We start from the raw sequence: 20,236 nt of genomic DNA, 5'->3' as shown, positions 1-20,236 counted from the left end.
CTACACACACACACAATTTTTGTCAACGCAGACACACATCGCTCTCAGACATCCACACATACTCGGAAACATAATTTTTAGATCTTTGAACCATTCAAATCCTTCATGCACAGTCAAGTGCCCCTATAGTGGAAACCAGGAAAATAGCGTGCATTTCCCCCTATAGGGAATACACATGTAGTGACGTCATCTGGTAAAATACACTATATAATGCAAATATAATGCCTTTGCTTCAAAATGAAAGAATGTTTCAACATAAATCATGATTTATGTATTAATGACGGCCCCGGCTTTAAACAACGTTTTAATGGGAGTCAATGGGACATTTTTGTCCCTTATGGTACTGAATGGTGCTATTTGTTCTACACCGTGTGTGTTATACATATTTTAATTTTTTTTTTTCAAAATTTGTAAATTTATGCAAAAAGTCACAACTGTGGCAAATTACATACCATTGGCATTAAAACAGCCAAAATGGTCAAAGAAATAAAAATGAAAAGGACAAAAATGTCCCTAATGCAGCTTAAGGGTTAATTCAGACATTTATTATACAAAGACACAAGCTGTCATACTACACTCAACAATAACATGGCTCCATGTATAGATTTGTAATTGTATAGATTTGTAATGATGAACTATGTAAACTATGTAAATAAACATTGTGGTGCAACATTTGACATTTTGTACGAGTTATGAGTTTGTAGATAACTAGTCCACATAACTGCACATATTCCAGTACTCAACAGTACTTTAATGCTTCTTTGCACTTCTGGTTGGATGTCAACTGCATTTCATTGGCTCTATACCTGTACTCTGCTAAATGACAATGAAGTTGAATCTAATCTAATGTAATCCAATAACTACTAACACTGAATTCAAAATAACAAAAGGCACCTTGTATAGGTTTGTTGTTTATGTACATGTGTGTGCATTTATTTTTTAAGAGGACTATTTACATTAACATTGATTTACACACAAACACATGATTTGGGAGGTGGGTTGATTTTAAATTTTCATGCATGATGCTAAATAAAAGTAGAAATAGAAATAATCTCCCCTCTCCCTGATGACGGCAGCAACCTCTGGGTCCCTGTAGATCCTTTGACTGATCATATCCTCCTCTGCACAAACAACGAAATCACACCAGTCCATACCTGTTAGCAGGAGTTGTCCTTGCACCTGCCAGTAATAACCGTGTTGCTTTTTTAGATTCATGGTGCCATTGTGAAGCTTTAGGTATTTACAGTCAATATAACTTTTTACATTGGGGCATTTCACTTCCACCAGGCCAAAGGGTGGGTTCTCTGTTGGGTCGAAAACAACCCCATCAGGGGAAGACCCTAACCAGGGGGCATCGGGGTGTACAACGAAGCCACATGGCCAGTAGTTAGTGTTCTTTGCTTTGCAATATATCTTGAATGGCAAGTGGCTCCAATGCCAGACCTCTTTTCATCAATGCCGTTTGTGCCACTCCCCTAAGCATTCTTTCAGCAAGCTGTTCCGCTGAAGACGGACTGCGAACATGACATACCTCCCTGAAGTGAGATGATGTTACTCTCATCCTTCTGACTTGGTGCCACTCTGTGGACATACTCTGCTCCCTTGTTGATTCTTATATTTTCCTCGCTGTATCCAAGGAAGTCTGCAGAGATTGCAGATGCAGCTGCTGGTGGAGACTGCACACAAACTGGCATGTAGTGGGCTCCAGTTTGTAGCCATCTAAAGGCAGAGATGGGGGTGGAGGAGCACCAGTGTGAGGAAGAATAATGCGGCTGACTGGCACTGGCTGCTGGTACGAAATCGGGCTGCCCTCCTGAACTTTTCCCAGAGCTGACTCAACCAACGGGACATCAGCACTGATGGACATGGTGGTAATGAGAGGTGCTATGTCCGCTGGAAAGCCTTCATAAGCTTCCGCCACCCTCAGGACATCAGGATCAGGCAGATCCCCCCGCATCGCTTTGTAGAGAGTGCTCCTAAGTAGAGTAGCATATCATAATTCGAATTGGACCACTACGCACATTTACAGTACAGGCCAAAAGTTTGGAAACATTACTATTTTTAATGTTTTTGAAAAAAGTTTCTTCTGCTCATCAAGCCTGCATTTATTTGATTAAAAATACAGAAAATGTAATATTGTGATATATTATTACAATTTAAAATGATTGGTTTTCAATTTATTATACTTTAAATTATCATTTATTTCTGTGATACAAAGCTGGATTTTCAAGATCATTACTCCACAATATCACATGATCCTTTAGAAATCATTCAATCATTCTTCTGATTTATTATGAGTGTTGGAAACAGTTCTGCTGCTTAATATTTTTTCATAACCTGTGATACCTTTTTAGGATACTTTGATGAATAAAAAGAAGAAAAAAAAGAAAAAAAAAGAAGCAAATGATTTAAAAATAGAAATCTTTTGTAACAACAATATACACTACTGGTCAGTAATTTATTTTCTTTCTTTCTTCGAAATAACTCAATACTTTTATTCAGCAAGGATGTGTTAAATTGATAAAAAGTGATAGTAAAGAAGATTTATATTATTAGAAAGTATTTTTTTTTTTTTTTGAATAAATGCAGTTCTTTTTAACCTTTTATTCATCAAATATATTAGGCAGCAGAACTGTTTCCAACACTCATAATAAATCAGAATATTAGAATGATTTCTAAAGGATCATGTGATAGACTGGATGTCACATGTGACACTGAAGACTGGAGTAATGATGCTGAAAATTCAGCTTTGCATCACAGAAATAAATGATAATTTAAAGTATAATAAATTGAAAACCAATTATTTTAAATTCTAATAATATATCACAATATAAAATTTTTTCTGTATTTTTGATCAAATAAATGCAGGCTTGATGAGCAGAAGAAACTTCTTTCAAAAACATAAAAAAATTTAATGTTTCCAAACGTTTGGCCTGTACTGTATATTTAGACAACCATAATAATTTTAGTTGATTAATTCTAAATGAACAAGACATACTGGACATACCTGACACCATTCGCTACCGTCCTCTGTTTGGGCTTTGCAGACAGCACCACCATGTCACTCACACGGCCCGGCTTCACACCCTATCAATAATATATGAAAAGGCATTTCAGAGGTCACAGAATGGGACTATAGGCAAATCTTGCATAAGCATGGAATTATGCTGCTTAAAGTTTACCATAGTTCTTGGTTTGTGCCAACGTTGTTCGCTCTCTGTGCAGCTCAAAACAGGTGGTACAGCTGTGATGTTTAACTGCGAGTAATGAGCAGTCTGATACAGTAATGCAACATTATGATTGCATAAGGCTCTGCAGCCACACAGGAGCACTCGGCCTCATAGAGCTGAACAGGGGTGGAGTCTTCAAGGACAATCTTTTAAAAAACAAAAAAGTGTGTTATAATCAGCAGAGATCACAAACTGATCAGATATCTCAAAGTCAAAGGTGTATTTTGCATTATTTTTCAAGTTAGCTACTATGAGTTAGAGAATGAGATTACTTTAGGGTTAGTAAGAAAGTAAGTTAAACAGAACATAATATAAACAGCAAAGGAACTGTCTCAACAACCAGCTTCTGGGGTTTCATATAGGAATGGTAGGTCTACTAGAACACTAATAGGGCAGGCAAGTGTCATCATAGTGTTACCTACTTCAAACGTTTGGCTAGCTAGATAGTTGTCTAAGATGTTCAACTTGTTTAAGTAATTAGACATTTGTTTGCCAGTTTTGCCAAACCATCATTGTCAAATTGAAGCCCCAGAACATAACTGGAACAGAACTGGTTGGATCAGACGAACTGAACTGTCTTTCATCCTACTCTGATGGTGTAAGGTTTCTCATGTTTCCTCAAAGATCTATGACAGGTAGCACGGATGCTGACTCTCCCTGTCTGTAGATCTTTACTTGATACTGGGGATAACCAAACACTGTCAATACATGTAACTGAACAACACAAATCAATTCGTATATATTTATTTAATGTCAGATAGTAAAATTAACATATAAACCACATGTGACCAACCACTAAAATGAACCGTTTAATAAGTATTTTGTAAAGGTTACTTTCTAGCCTAACGTCACCTAGCATCATCGCTAACGTTAGGGCTACATCTAGCTAAAGACATAGCATAACTTACCTTCATAATTGTCAATGAATGAAGAGACGTATATCTTGAAACCCTTTTCCCTCTTGCTCTTGGGAGCCGATGATGACGCTTGAATTATTCGGTGTACGTCGTTTATCGTTATCCTTGGCAGATGTTGAAGGGATCTGGTGTAGAAAGCCATGTTTATCTGGTCCTCGTCTTACCTGACAGTTACCGGCGTCGTCGATGAAGCGCGTAACGTTAGACTGGAAATGCCATCGCCCACCAGTGACGTCTGACAATCATGGAACGTTCGTAAAATCAACTAGCGAATAGTCATGCTGGGCAACAATGGGAAAATTACCTGCTCTGATCACATTCTATGGTAATAATAGCTTTGTAGGACTATATTTTATTTTGATAATTAGTAAAAAAAAAATATATATATATTAAATCTGTTAAATTGATTGTTGATTGATTATTGAAAAATAATAATATATTGATATATTGATGTTTAATATTATTTTAATATAGGGCTATTTTCTGTTCCTTTTTTCCTGTGTTGTTTATTTTAATTAGGCAATTCTAAGTTTAAATATTGATGATAACAAGCTTGGAGAAATGCAATTAATTGCAATTAATTACAGCAAATTGTGCAATTAATTATTATTTTTTTAATCGATTCCCAGCCCTTATATACATACATATATACACACACACACACATACATACATACACACATACATATAGATATATTTTAAGATAAAGATTAATGCAAAGAAATGTGCATATGACACTCACCAGGAGACTGTATGGGGCCGATAGTGTTACTGGCTTCGCTCACTCCCACTTTACCCACTATCCTGTAGCGGATCAAGTACTGCTTTCCAGACTCCAATCCAATCAGAGTAAAGTCTTCATCAGCGGTGTTTATGATAATCCACTGTTCCTCAGCGCCAGAATCTGCTTTCTCCTGCTGGTACTCCACTCTGTACCTCACAGTTTCTCCAGTTGGGGACTTCTGCAGTTTCAGGGTCACACTGCGCTCCAGGACCTTCATCACTTCTGGAGGAGGAGGCTTCGACACGGGCTGGAACTGTGTGTCTATCAGGTTCCCTGTTTCATACAGATAGATAGAGGAGCCTGGACTGGAGGGATCAGAGATGGCAGAAATAATGAATCGATATCTCTTTTCATCTTTATTAGCCTCTGAAAAACTTCTGAAAAGAGATAAGTTCTTTCTCATCTTTGAGATGACACCAGGATCGTTGTGCCACTTTCTGACAGATGCTAAAGTGCTAAAATGCAGTTTCATTCCCATATCTAACTCTTTAAACTCATCAGATTCCAGAAAGTTCTTCATAGCTGAAAGATACAGGTCTTCATACTTCAGAGATGTGAAGGTCAAGCACACCACAACATCAATATCAGGATTAAAGAGGATAGTGTTGAGACGGTTTGAGTCTTCAGTTTTGATTCCCTTCAGTATCTCGGTGTAAGAACTCAAGAGGTTAAGTTCAGCCTTTGCAGGATCTAACCACTGGTTAAGCATGTCAGCATTAAAGGGGGAGCTGTAGTGGATCTTCAGGATGTTTTCCAATGACTTTTGCTCCATCTCTCCTCCTCGTATAGCAGGCAAGACCTTGGCCACTGCTTTTAGGAATACCATTTTGTAAATGTTAAGAGAGCCCTGAAATAAACGGAGCCTCTCTTTGATGTCTTTGAAAACATTTACCAGTGTTTTTCTGGAGAGGTCGTTGCATGTCCTCTCTACTTCTCCCAGCCCCTCGATTATATCTTCAGTGTTGGAAACCAGACGTGTGGTGACTTCTCTCTCCAACTGAGCAGCTTTTGTATCCAGTAGAGAAAGAGGATAGAGCCAGACTTTTATTGGAACTGCATTCTGTGGATTCTCCTTCAGTATAGTGGGGAGCTTCTTGTACACCTCTAGGGCCTCCATGAAAGTGGTAGGGTTCTGATCAAGGTGGACGTCACCATAAAATGTGCAGGAGATGCTCTTAGCCATTTTCTTATCATCTTCTGTCATTTGTAAAGCTCCTTGTCCCGCAATAGAAAATCCCTTGATGTTCTGGACCATGACATTCAGTTCTCCCTCAATCTCCTGCTTTTCTTCGTCTTCCGAAAATGTCCGTTCAAACACCATGACGGCCTGAGCTCCGTACAGTACAGCCGTGACCACATGAGTTGCAGTTTTCTGGTCAAACACCTGAGGGTAGGTGATCTGTCCCAGATGGCTCATAGTGAGCTTGTCGAATCTTGTGGTTTCCCTGTAATTCATTGTAACTCTGGACTGTTGGTTTGAGGATTTGGTGTCATGCAGGAACTTGGCAGATCCTTCCACCTCCACCAGCCCTCCTAAGAAGCTGGCCTTCAGGGAAGCACTCACATCCAGGAGACTGGACTTACTGGAGAGAGAGTCGGAGCTACTGAACTTCAAATCTGACATGGGCTTTGGATGGGTGTCCAAATCTTCATCCAGTGACTTCTTATCCCACAGAGTGACACCTGAAATGAGACATGGCTTTAACAGTTAAGTCAAGTCATCTTTATTTATATAGCACTTTTTACAATACAGATTGTTTCAGCTTCACAGTGATACTGGAAAATAATGCAACAAAGTTTGTTTCTAGAAGAAAATAGCACCATCATCCAGCTTAAGTAAGTTCAGTGATGGTTCATTTTTGTTGTAAAAAAAAATCTTAATTTAATTAATTTATATATAAATATATATATACAGTGAGGAAAATAAGTATTTGAACACCCTGCTATTTTGCAAGTTCTCCCACTTAGAAATCATGGAGGGGTCTGAAATTGTCATCGTAGGTGCATGTCCACTGTGAGAGACATAATCTAAAAAAAAAAATCCAGAAATCACAATGTATGATTTTTTAACTATTTATTTGTATGATACAGCTGCAAATAAGTATTTGAACACCTGAGAAAATCAATGTTAATATTTGGTACAGTAGCCTTTGTTTGCAATTACAGGGGGCAAACGTTTCCTGTAGTTTTTCACCAGGTTTGCACTCACTGCAGGAGGGATTTTGGCCCACTCCTCCACACAGATCTTCTCTAGATCAGTCAGGTTTCTGGGCTGTCGCTGAGAAACACGGAGTTTGAGCTCCCTCCAAAGATTCTCTATTGGGTTTAGGTCTGGAGACTGGCCAGGCCACGCCAGAACCTTGATATGCTTCTTACAGAGCCACTCCTTGGTTATCCTGGCTGTGTGCTTCGGGTCATTGTCATGTTGGAAGACCCAGCCTCGACCCATCTTCAATGCTCTAACTGAGGAAAGGAGGTTGTTCCCCAAAATCTCGCAATACATGGCCCCGGTCATCCTCTCCTTAATACAGTGCAGTCGCCCTGTCCCATGTGCAGAAAAACACCCCCAAATCATGATGCTACCACCCCCATGCTTCACAGTAGGGATGGTGTTCTTGGGTTGGTACTCATCATTCTTCTTCCTCCAAACATGTTTAGTGGAATTATGACCAAAAAGTTCTATTTTGGTCTCATCTGACCACATGACTTTCCCCCATGACTCCTCTGGATCATCCAAATGGTCATTGGCAAACTTAAGACGGGCCTTGACATGTGCTGGTTTAAGCAGGGGAACCTTCCGTGCCATGCATGATTTCAAACCATGACGTCTTAGTGTATTACCAACAGTAACCTTGGAAACGGTGGTCCCAGCTCTTTTCAGGTCATTGACCAGTTCCTCCCATGTAGTTCTGGGCTTATTTCTCACCTTTCTTAGGATCATTGAGACCCCACGAGGTGAGATCTTGCATGGAGCCCCAGTCCGAGGGAGATTGACAGTCATGTTTAGCTTCTTCCATTTTCTAATGATTGCTCCAACAGTGGACCTTTTTTCACCAAGCTGCTTGGCAATTTCCCCGTAGCCCTTTCCAGCCTTGTGGAGGTGTACAATTTTGTATCTAGTGTCTTTGGACAGCTCTTTGGTCTTGGCCATGTTAGTAGTTGGATTCTTAATGATTGTATGGGGTGGACAGGTGTCTTTATGCAGCTAACGACCTCAAACAGGTGCATCTAATTTAGGATAATAAATGGAGTGGAGGTGGACATTTTAAAGGCAGACTAACAGGTCTTTGAGGGTCAGAATTCTAGCTGATAGAAAGGTGTTCAAATACTTATTTGCAGCTGTATCATACAAATAAATAGTAAAAAAAATCATATATTGTGATTTCTGGATTTTTTTTTTTTTTGATTATGTCTCTCACAGTGGACATGCACCTACGATGACAATTTCAGACCCCTCCATGATTTCCAAGTGGGAGAACTTGCAAAATAGCAGGGTGTTCAAATACTTATTTTCCTCACTGTATATATACACTCACCTAAAGGATTATTAAGAACACCATACTAATACTGTGTTTGACCCCCTTTCGCCTTCAGAACTGCCTTAATTCTACGTGGCATTGATTCAACAAGGTGCTGAAAGCATTCTTTAGAAATGTTGGCCCATATTGATAGGATAGCATCTTGCAGTTGATGGAGATTTGTGGGATGCACATCCAGGGCACGAAGCTCCCGTTCCACCACATCCCAAAGATGCTCTATTGGGTTGAGATCTGGGGACTGTGGGGGCCATTTTAGTACAGTGAACTCATTGTCATGTTCAAGAAACCAATTTGAAATGATTCGAGCTTTGTGACATGGTGCATTATCCTGCTGGAAGTAGCCATCAGAGGATGGGTACATGGTGGTCATAAAGGGATGGACATGGTCAGAAACAATGCTCAGGTAGGCCGTGGCATTTAAACGATGCCCAATTGGCACTAAGGGGCCTAAAGTGTGCCAAGAAAACATCCCCCACACCATTACACCACCACCACCAGCCTGCACAGTGGTAACAAGGCATGATGGATCCATGTTCTCATTCTGTTTACGCCAAATTCTGACTCTACCATCTGAATGTCTCAACAGAAATCGAGACTCATCAGACCAGGCAACATTTTTCCAGTCTTCATCTGTTCTTTTTTTTTGAACTCGTGCAAATTGTAGCCTCTTTTCCCTATTTGTAGTGGAGATGAGTGGTACCTGGTGGGGTCTTCTGCTGTTGTAGCCCATCCGCCTCAAGGTTGTGCGTGTTGTGGCTTCACAAATGCTTTGCTGCATACCTCGGTTGTAACGAGTGGTTATTTCAGTTAAAGTTGCTCTTCTATCAGCTTGAATCAGTCGGCCCATTCTCCTCTGACCTCTAGCATCAACAAGGCATTTTCGCCCACAGGACTGCCGCATACTGGATGTTCTTCTCTTTTCACACCATTCTTTGTAAACCCTAAGAAATGCTTGTGCGTGAAAATCCCAGTAACTGAGCAGATTGTGAAATACTCAGACCGGCCCGTCTGGCACCAACAACCATGCCACGCTCAAAATTGCTTAAATCACCTTTCTTTCCCATTCTGACATTCAGTTTGGAGTTCAGGAGATTGTCTTGACCAGGACCACACCCCTAAATGCATTGAAGCAACTGCCATGTGATTGGTTGATTAGATAATTGCATTAATGAGAAATTGAACAGGTGTTCCTAAGAATCCTTTAGTTGAGTGTATATATATATATATATATATATATATATATATATATATATATATATATATAGCCACTCTGGGGAAAAAAACGTGACGTCATCGTCCAGCTCAGTTCAGTTCTCATATAATAATGTCAATGCAGGCAGATCAATAATAATATTGAATATTAACGTGTGATGACGCAATGTACTGTTCAAGTCAACATGCTGATTTTGTATCTCTAAGACTACTAATTTAATAGTTGTGTCCTTTATCTTAAATCTCTAAATTACCACATTGGTGATTCACATTTGGGTGAAAAAGAGAGTAATAAGTATTTTAGTAGGTACTGTACAGCACCTGGAATGAAGGTATCCTTGCGGCAGTCATACAGCATACCAGGATACAGAGGTCTTCCTAGGGCTGCCACTTCAATGGTCTGTGATCCCATGGCTGCAGGAAATAACAATGACCAATGGGGACATTTATACATTTGAAGAATAATAATGACTAATTTATCATTCTAAAATTATTTTTACTTGTTTCTGATTTCATTAGTTTACTAATTGTTTTACCGTTCCTTAAAAAGTAATCTAATTCCATCTTTCAAAATTCAAAAACACATTAAGGCATAAATCCTTCCAGCTACGTTTCCATGCAACCAAATAATCCATTAGTAATGGGATTGATGGCTCAATCTGACTGAAAAGCCTTCATATACACACCTTAATCGATCCGATTCAGCTCGATCCAAATTAACCCTCTGGGGTCTGAGCTGTTTTCTGGGCCCTGGAGGTGTTCTGACATGCTCTGACATTTCTGGTTATTTCTGTTACTTGTGACATTTTCATGGCTAAAGTCTAATTACACTGTATTCAGCAAAAACTCTGCTACAATAATATATCAGCAGCATGTATGTAAAAGTTTGCAGTTTTGAGATAATGACATTTATGCGTGGTTTGTGAAAATACAAAAAAAAATTCTCACTGAAATAAGGCCATGAAACCCATACTGATTATTTCTTCACAAGACTTTTGAAAATTGTATGACATAGCCTAGAATATTTGCTGCAAAACTATGTGAAAATCACCCTGACTGCTCATTCAGAGAAGACAATATATTGATTTAAAATTTTTACGACGTGTTTTGTGTGAATAAGCCTTATGCGAGAGCTCATTAATATGTATGGCTTTTCTCACCTGAGAAAGACAAAGACACTCCCTAATGGCCCTATTAGGAGCTATCAGGGCCCCTATCATTCTGAGCAACCTTGCACAATACTGTAAATGAGGAGATTTAAAAAAGAATGGCTTTTAAATTGTTTAGATTTATTTACACAACATAATGCAAATAGACACAACAAATGGCAAAAAAGCACTTATTGAAAGACAGACCTTTGTGCCATTCCTATAAACATTGTAATTACCTTTCATTTTCAAGGTGTTTGATTTTCACTTTACCATGTTCATGTTCCAGAGACTCATGTGAATGTTGAAGTCGGCAGGACTCAGTGGCATCTGGACCCTGAAAAAAAAAGTGAACATACTGATATCAAGAGAAAGGCCTGCACGATTTTGGAAATAAACATTAGATTTTTCTGGTTAAAATTGCTTTTTAAAATTCACAAAATACGCACACACACACACACACACACACACACACACACACACACACATGTTTATATAATATAATGAAGACCAGGTTTGTGGTGCCTTGTAGGCATAAGCTATGCGCAGTGCTGGGTAAAATAATAATAACAATAGATAGCAGTATAAATCTTCCAAAATATTTCAGTAACAACCAAGCTAGAGAAAAATATATTGATTATCATGTTACTTCAAATGTTTCCATTCGTTATGATGATATGAAATGAGATAATAGTAAAAACATGAAGCCATTTGGTGTGTTTTGCTTTTCAAATTTTCAAATGATACATTCAAACGCGATCGCGCTCAAATATAAAACATTATGGTTACCATACATATCTACGTTTGACCAGATATCCACAAACACAGTAGGCCTAACAGTAAACACGGGTCTAAATATTATAATATTCCCCATATATCTAGCAACAGTTCAACTGCAATGTGACATTTATGCAACAATAACAAACTAATATGGAAACATTTCTTACCTTAAATCTTTCTGGTCTTCAAATCGCGTTATTCTTCTTCTGAGGTAGCCTAAATCCAATGTAAGCTCTGGCGCGTCTTTCAAACTCGACGAAAAGTGAAGTGAAGTGTTTTGGTGTTTTGTTGTTGAGGTAACGAGCGCATTCGCGTTCCATGTGGGGATTTGCATGTGAATCTCTTTTGCGCGAGTAGGCGTGGCCAAATTATCTTTAATGGGGATACTTAATTTAATTAATCAATCAACAATACTATTGATCAGCATTATCAAACATGGATGTTTTAAACTAGAAACAAACACTGATGTACTATTTTATTTAATCCTGTGAAGCTGCTTTGATACAATCTGTATTGTGAAAAGCGCTATATAAAATAAAGTTAAAGTTAATGAGCAAGCGTTTGAGAAGCTGGACATCTTGTTGGTTTTATACAAATTACTTAAACAGAAAATATTTGTTTTCGTTTTGAACCCGATCATTTAAAAGTACACACTTAAATGTTTATAAAGGTATATGGCTCATAAATGTGTGACAAGTATTCGCTGAGTTTTGTTTCAGTTTATAGACGTGCTCAAGAAAAAAAAGTTCACCGCGACGGAGAGGCAGAACGCACACCCTGTCTATTTTCTTTATTTTACAAAAGCACAATGTTTTGATTTGATTGTAAGTGGACACATACAAAAGTAGAAATATCACAGATCATTTTTATATTTTTCTTTTTTCTGTATGACCATAAATGACGGAGTAATTTAAGTTTATAGTGCTACAATGTGGAGAAAATCCAGCAAAACGCGCCGGCGCGTTTGCCGACCTCAGAGGGTTAAATGTCTATCGGATAGAAAAGGGAGGTTTATTCCTTTTCTAATCGATCGAGAGAAACCGTGCACTTCAACCCGATCGCTTTATTTATTGTTCATAAACAGTGCAATCCATTAAATCATTTTCAACCAAAACCAATTTATTGTGAAAGGACATATGCATCTGATTAGTTTAAAGATATATATTTTTGGAGTCACGTGGTGAGGTACCAGGGAATGGCCGCGCCGTAGCAAAGCTCCGAACCCCGTCAACCTAATGCTGGTTTTAAACAACTTAATCTCCCCAAAACAACACATTACTGAACGGTGGTAACTTCTTAAGTCACTAATCTTGATATCGATGTAAAACATATCCATGGGGTCCAAGAAGAAGAGTGTACAAACTTGCTTGCCTACAGTTACGGTGGGTGATGCTAATGTTAGCTCTGCAACAGCTAGCAATACTAACGCTAACCAAGAAGAAACCCCGAAGATGGACATAAGCGTTCTGTTTGCCTAAATGACTAAAATGGGAGCTATTTTGAATGGTGTTGCAGCAGATGTATCTTTTATTAAGTCAGACATGACGAAATTAAAAACGCTGTGACTGCGACCCAAATACGGATGAGCAAGGCCGAGGGACGCATTTCGGATGTGGAAGACAAGTTGAAAAGCATGGCTGCAGACAACGGTAAATGTTCTAAACAACTCAAGCAACTCTGGGCTCGTGTTGACGACCAGGAAAATAGAAGTCGCAGGAAGAATATTCGGCTTATCGGTGTGAAAGAAGGCATGGAAAAAGGTGGCAATATGAGTGATTTTGTGAAGAAGATACTCGCTGATGGCCTGGGGCTGCGTGGAGACGAGTTTGAAATTGAAAGATGCCACCGTAGCTTGAGACCCCGCCCGGACCCTGGGCAGCCCCCCCGGATTATTCTTGTGAGATTTCTTCATTCCTCTGCACGACAGAAAGTTTTGGCTGCCGCAAAACAGAAGAAAGGCATAAAATGGGAGAGCTGTCGCATGTCGTTTTATGAGGACATGACTGCCGAGCGCGCTGCGCAAAGGAAGCTATTCTCCCCGGTAATGAAAACGCTGTGGCAGCATCAGGTGAAGCACACACTTGCACATCCAGCAACACTACGATTTACATGGAAAGATGAACGGAAGAGCTTTGAAGACGTTGCGGAGGCAGAGAAATTTATACGTGATAACATTCAAGACGAGATGGAGTGATCGGTCAACAGGTTTTACTACACATGTGGGGGAGAGTTGATAAGTTCTTTCAGAAGACGGGGGCGAGATCGCTGGGGCATCGCCTGGACAGCCAGAGGAGCGGAGTTCGCTGTCTGTGGGACCCACACGGACCAGAGATAACTTTAGCTTTGCCTAGAGGGCATTTGCACTGTCATGTTTGTTTTTAGGTCAGTGCTAGTTTTGTTTTTTTGTTGTTCCAGTATGGGTTTTCAAAGTGAGGTGGTATTATTTACATTTTGGTTCACACAAAGCTGTCAATATTTGTTTAACTGTTGTAGACTGGAAGATGCGGGCCTCTATATAACTTGTGGTGGCATAACAATGGGTAATATAGATATTAAAATTGTATCATGGAACATAAATGGGTGCGGCACGCCAATCAAAAGGAAAAAAATACTCAGTTATCTTAAGTCTCATAGCACTGATGTTGCATATATTCAAGAAACACACTTTGAAAATGAAAATGAAGCCTTGAAGTTAAAAAGGGATTGGGTTGGGAAAGTATTTCATAATTCAGTATCAAGTAAAAGCCGCGGTGTTGTGATACTTATTAATAAAAGGCTTAATTTTGTTTTATTACAACAATTTAAGGACGAAACTGGACGTTATTTATGTCTCCAGGCACTTATTAATGGCGTTCAGGTCGTTTTATGCAACATTTATGCTCCAAACAGGGATGAACCTAATTTTATACATAAGGTTAATAAGATGTTGGGAAGCTTGCAGGGACATGTTTTATTAGGTGGAGATTTTAATAGTGTTTTGGATAAATATATTGATAGAAGTGCCAATAATGTAACTTCAATCACTAAAACAGGTTTGGCATTAAGTTCTCTAAAAGATGATGTTGGCTTGGTGGACATCTGGAGTCTTATACATCCTCTGGAGAGGGAGGACACCTTTTATTCTCACTGCCACAAAACCTATTCCCGAATAGACTATTTTTTGATCTCTAATTCATGTGTTGACTTAGTATCGAGCTGTAAAATAGGTGTTATCGCTTTAACGGATCATGCACCTGTGGAACTACATATAAATTTAAAGGTTGAGAAAAACTGTAAAGGAAGATGGAGACTGAATACAAACATACTGCAGGATGAACAATTTGTGTCAACATTGAAGGAGGATATCAAATATTTTCTAGAGATAAATGTGGGGTCTACTAACAGGTTGGCTACAGTGTGGGATGCTCTGAAAGCGTTTGTTCGTGGTAAATGCTTAGCTTTTAGCTCTAAAAAAAATAAAGAAAATAAGGCAAAGATCCAAACTTTGGAGGAACATATTGGTACTTTGGAAAAACAAATAGCAGGGAAATTTGATGATAGTAAATTTAAAGAGATTTGTCAGCTTAAATTTAGTCTCCATGAAATCTATAACAAGAAGGCAGAGTATGCTCTTTTCCGACTTAAAACGAACTTCTATGAGAATGGGGAAAAAACGGGAAGGTTATTGGCAAGACAACTTAAAAAAAAAGATAATCAGAATGTAATTACCGCAATCAAAAAGGATGATACATTGGTTACATCTTCCTCAGATATTAACATGGCTTTCAAAATGTTTTATCAAGACTTGTATGCATCTGAGAACATGGTCAGTAAGGATCAAATGGAGGCATTTTTTGACAAAATGACAATACCAAAGATTTCACAAAACGATAAAGACAAATTGGAAACTCCTTTAACAGAGGTTGAAGTAAATAAAGCTATTGGTGCAATGAAATCTGGAAAGTCACCTGGGATAGATGGCTTTCCAGCCGAATTCTATCAAAAATGTATAGACATACTTTGCCCATTTTTGACTGAAGTATTTCATGAAGCATTTGAATATGGATCACTTCCTGAAAGTTTTAACCAGGCAGTAATATCTCTAATTCCAAAAGGCGACAAAGATTTAACTGACCCAGCCAATTATAGACCAATAAGTTTAATAAATGTCGATTGTAAAATATTATCCAAAATGTTAGCAACAAGGTTAGAGGTTGTACTGCCACAAATTATTCATAATGACCAGGTAGGTTTTATCAAGAACAGATCTGCGTCAGATAACATGAGAAGATTATTGCATCTCTTATATATGAATAGAAACAATGCAAATCCTGTGTTAGCTATATCTCTCGATGCCCAGAAAGCTTTCGACAGGGTAGAGTGGAGTTTTTTGTTTACCGCCATGGCGAAATTCGGTCTAGGTGAAAAATTTAGTAGATGGATTAGAACCTTGTATTCGGGACCAAAGGCAGCTGTGTTTACTAATGGGGTACTTTCTCCATTTTTTTATATTTCCAGATCAACCTGCCAAGGGTGTAGTTTAAGTCCACTGTTATTCACTATCTTTTTAAAGCCATTGGCTATTCAAATTAGAGAAAACTCAAGAATCAAAGGTGTATTCACTGGGGGCAGGGAACACAAATTATTTTTGTACGCAGATGACATTTTGGTATTAAGTCAAGACCCCACTAACTCTATCGCAACCTTACTTGAAGTTATTGATAACTATTCGTTGTTCTCTGGGTACAAAATTAATTGGCATAAGTCTGAGGCGATGCCAGTCTCACAAGCTTGCACTCATAGTTTATTAACTGGTTTAAATTTTAGGTGGTTGGATAAAGGAATGAAATATCTTGGAATTGAATTGAACCCAAATATTGATGATATTATGGCTGACAATATGGGAAAAATGCTCAACAAAATTAAGACTAACTTGGATAAATGGAGTAAGTTAAATTTAACATTTTAAACACAGTGAAAATGGTCATAGCCCCTCTTATCAATTATTATACTGGAATGTTGCCTATGTGTATACCACGGCCAATACTAATAAGTTACAATAACATGATAAAACACTTTCTTTGGAATGGTGGTAAACCTCGTATTAATATTAATCGGCTTTGCCAACCAAGAAAAGAAAGGGGGTTTGCCCTGCCCAATATAGAACATTATAGTATTTCTTTTGAAATGTCTAGAATGGCCAAGCATTGGGCAGGGAAAAATAACCTGGACTGGATTTTAATAGAACAAGAGCTTGCCTCTCCGTTCACACCAATAGATATTTTATCACAAAAGTCAAATAAAGGGGATAAAATGCAAAATCCTATTTTGAAATTTTCTAAAATGGTGTGGTTGGAGGTACATAAAAAATACAAGCTTGTTACATATGTGCAAAAATACGCCCCCCTGTGGCATAACCCAAAAATTAAAATTAATAAACAGACTATTTACTGGGCACAATGGCTAAGAAAAGGTATTAGAACTATAGGTGATCTACTGGAGGGAGATATATTTATGTCATATGATGATGTCAAAAGGAAATTTAACTTGGAGGGTCCTGGCCACTTTTGGAAGTATTTACTAATCAGAGATTGTTTGAAAGGAAGCGTTAAGCTATTAAATGGGAAAAATCCTATAGAAACCTTTCTGCTACTACCTCCACTATTGTGCAAAGCCTCAAAATGGTATAATATTTGTCCCTGGGTTAAAAATAAGACAAATAAAAGTCTGAAAGTAATATGGGAAAGAGATTTAGGAGGTACAATGGATGATAATACATGGGATTCAATTCTGTCAAATAATGGATTGCATATTAGAGAAGCTAGGGGCAAGTTTATTCAATACAAAGTCCTTAATAGATATTATTATACTCCTTCTAGGCTTTATAAAATGGGTATTGGCAGAGACGATCTGTGTTGGAAATGCCAAATAGCTAAAGGCACTTTGATGCATGCCCTCTGGGAATGTCCAGTGATTTATGCCTTTTGGAGCAGTGTTTTAGGTTACATGCAGGGTTGGTTACCCTGTAGTCTGCCCAAATCACCTAGACTGTGTTTACTCGGAGATAAAAGAGAAGTGCCAACGTTAAATAAACATACTTTTAGAGTGTTAAATACTGCTTTGGTAACATGTTCCCGACTCATTTTGAAATTTTGGAAGGACTCTCATGCCCCAACACTTAGAATGTGGAAAGAAAGAATGACTGAAAATGCAGCATGCGAAAAGATGTTGGGAAGACTACACTGTACGAATGAAACCATGAAGGAACAATGGGACAATTTCTGCACCTACATGTCTACAATCTAACTTTGACATCAGCTGTTTATAGAGATTTACATTGAACCTCACTGTTTTAAGTTTGTTTGTTTGTTTTTATTTTATTTTTTATTTTATATATATATATATATATGCATTTTATTTATTTTTGTTTGTTATAAAATACAAAAACTCAATAAATATAAAAAAAAAAAAAAGAAAAAAAAAAAGATATATTTTTTCCTAATGAATTTTGAGTCTTCCTGCAATACTGTTGATCCAAACACCTCATGATCCGTAGGTGGCTGTTACGTCCCATGTGATAAGCGTGACTTGTGTTTTGGAGTTTGTCTCTCTCCCTCTGTCTCTCGCTCTTTACTTTCGTTTTCAGCAAGTTGATGCGGGTATTTAATTGTCTCGTTCATCTGTCAATCTTGGAGACGCATACTGACAACATCATGTGTTTCCTCCAATGAGGGCTCAGAGTGTGGAAATTAACACTTTTTCAGTGTTTATATAGATCCACACTAAATCGAGTTAAACTTACACTTTAAGTAGTATTACTTTTTTACACTTGATAGAGATAAAAAAAAACACTGTTAGGCCCTGATCACACCTAACACGTTTTTTGCAGAAAGAGGCACCATTTTTGAATTGTTTTCCTATGGCAGTGAGCGTTCTGCACGGTTTATGCGACCCAGGCGTCTCGCGTTTTACCGCCGGCTGCGCCTCGTGTTTTTGCAGTTGAAGAGAAAGCAACTCCGAGCGGAAAAGGCGTCTGACGTCATCACGTTATTTTCCAGTCCAATCGAATGAATGGAGAGGTGGGCCTTCCGTTGTAGTGATGAAACCTACAGTTTCTTTGAATGCCCGGAGAGTGCGATGATGGAGGATAAACTCTCTCGCGGGTTACCAGGAGCTTAACGACTTCACGAATAGTAACTACCACAATGTTAACAGAAAGTAAATAACGATAATAAAAGGCTGATTTGACGTTTACTTGACTGACAGGACAGCTGTTTCGGTGGTTGCCTAGCAACACAAAAAACGCAGCGCACTTCTCGTTCTGTGTGATCGGGGCACACTGCTTTGTGCTGTGCGCCTTGGGTTTTGGACCATTAACAGCAAAAGTGTGTTTTTTCTCCCTCACAAGCTCCATTTACACCAGGTGTGTTGAACCTACACTAGGTGTGTCAATAGATTAACACCAAGGGCGTTAATTATAGTGTTCACACAAACCTTGATTGAGGTAAATAAACCTAATATGCATTCGGTTGCATTCTGACTAAAATTACAATGTGTCCAATTAGTTAAACAAGCTATTTAAATTGAGTTGTTTCCAGTATTGACCTTAGGACTTGAGGAGTACAGTGGCGAGAAGCTATGTGTTTTGTCACTACTATTGTGTTTCATTGTAAATATTATGTCTCTTTGAATTTTGTTTGTTTGTCAAAGTTGTTTTTGTGTGTTTTTAATGTTTTTTTTGTAATCTAATCTAGGGTTAAACTTTATAGGATGGTTCTGGGCTGACAACAGTTAACGAGTATTAGCCAGTGAGCGGTTGCCATCATTGTGTGACAAACTGATTCCTTCTGGCAGCATGTGATAAGTGTTTAATCAACAAACCATTAGCGGTTCAGCGGAAAGAGGCGGCGTGTTCCGGCGCAAACGTTCCCTGGTGCTATTTTGCAGTTCCACAAAACAATTCCGCCACAGACCAGGAGAAACCTCGTCTAAAGTCAGTGGCGTGTTATTCAGATGCTATTTTAAGGGTGCATGCTTGGCCATAATGTAGCGTGTGCACAACGCACACACACTTTGCTTCTCTACTCTACACAGATTATTACAATTTAAACTTCAAACTACTTTAAGTTGGCTTGAGAAACTTTGGAAGTTTAAAGTCTGTCTCAATGAACTTTTTAATATAGTTTATTATTATTATTATTATTATTATTGAGCATTTTCACATAGGTGAAATAAAAACATTAAATTATTTATCATATTATTTACTCTGGCTTCTTCCTTTAAATATCACAGTCCAGACACACTGTGAATCAACGCCTGGCCTACAGAAGAGCGGAAGTGTTGAACATTTTCATGTTTACTTTCTACCTCTGTATATTTCAGAATGTAAAGAGTTTGAGTTTGCATTCTGTGAGCTGTCTACACTTCCTGTCAGTGGAATTTCCTGTCAGTGGAATTTCCTGTCTGTGGAATTTCCTGCCTGCAACTTTGACACAAGCAGAAAACAGGCTAACGCATGTATTGACGCACGTATCCTCTGTCCAACTGTATTAAACTGAGAAACAACTGAGCAGCAATCTGGTCTCTGTGTCTCTTATTTGTTTCTCCAAGTGCACTGTCAGGCTTCACGAGATTTGGAGGGCATTGCA

The 20,236-nt window shown here is 38.4% G+C and overlaps 2 protein-coding genes across 3 annotated transcripts in view; both read right to left on the bottom strand.

Annotated features, from left to right (window-relative positions):
• The window catches only part of LOC311289924 (uncharacterized protein), a 234,010-nt gene that overhangs the window by 185,940 nt on the left and 27,834 nt on the right, over positions 1-20,236 (bottom strand). For both annotated transcript variants that reach the window (XM_084408198.1, XM_084408199.1), the window contains exons 2-3: positions 10,003-10,095; positions 4,889-6,613 (exon numbers count right to left, since the gene is read on the bottom strand). In XM_084408198.1, coding sequence (XP_084264324.1) covers positions 4,889-6,613; positions 10,003-10,093 — 1,816 coding nt within the window. In that variant the 5' untranslated portion in view covers positions 10,094-10,095. The remainder of the gene's footprint in view (positions 1-4,888; positions 6,614-10,002; positions 10,096-20,236) is intronic.
• Positions 403-4,477, bottom strand: LOC311290151 (uncharacterized protein). The gene is made up of 3 exons (XM_084408471.1): positions 3,183-4,477; positions 3,008-3,087; positions 403-1,976 (listed from the first exon to the last, which is right to left on the bottom strand). Exons 1-3 carry the CDS (start codon positions 3,183-3,185, stop codon positions 1,613-1,615), a joined length of 447 nt encoding a protein of 148 aa, XP_084264597.1. The 5' UTR covers positions 3,186-4,477; the 3' UTR covers positions 403-1,612.

The sequence above is a fragment of the Rutilus rutilus genome (genome assembly GCF_951802725.1).
Source record: "Rutilus rutilus genome assembly, chromosome: 4".
Taxonomy (NCBI): domain Eukaryota; kingdom Metazoa; phylum Chordata; class Actinopteri; order Cypriniformes; family Leuciscidae; genus Rutilus; species Rutilus rutilus.
Note: the sequence above shows the minus strand (reverse complement) of the source record. Positions and strands in the feature narration are given on the sequence as shown.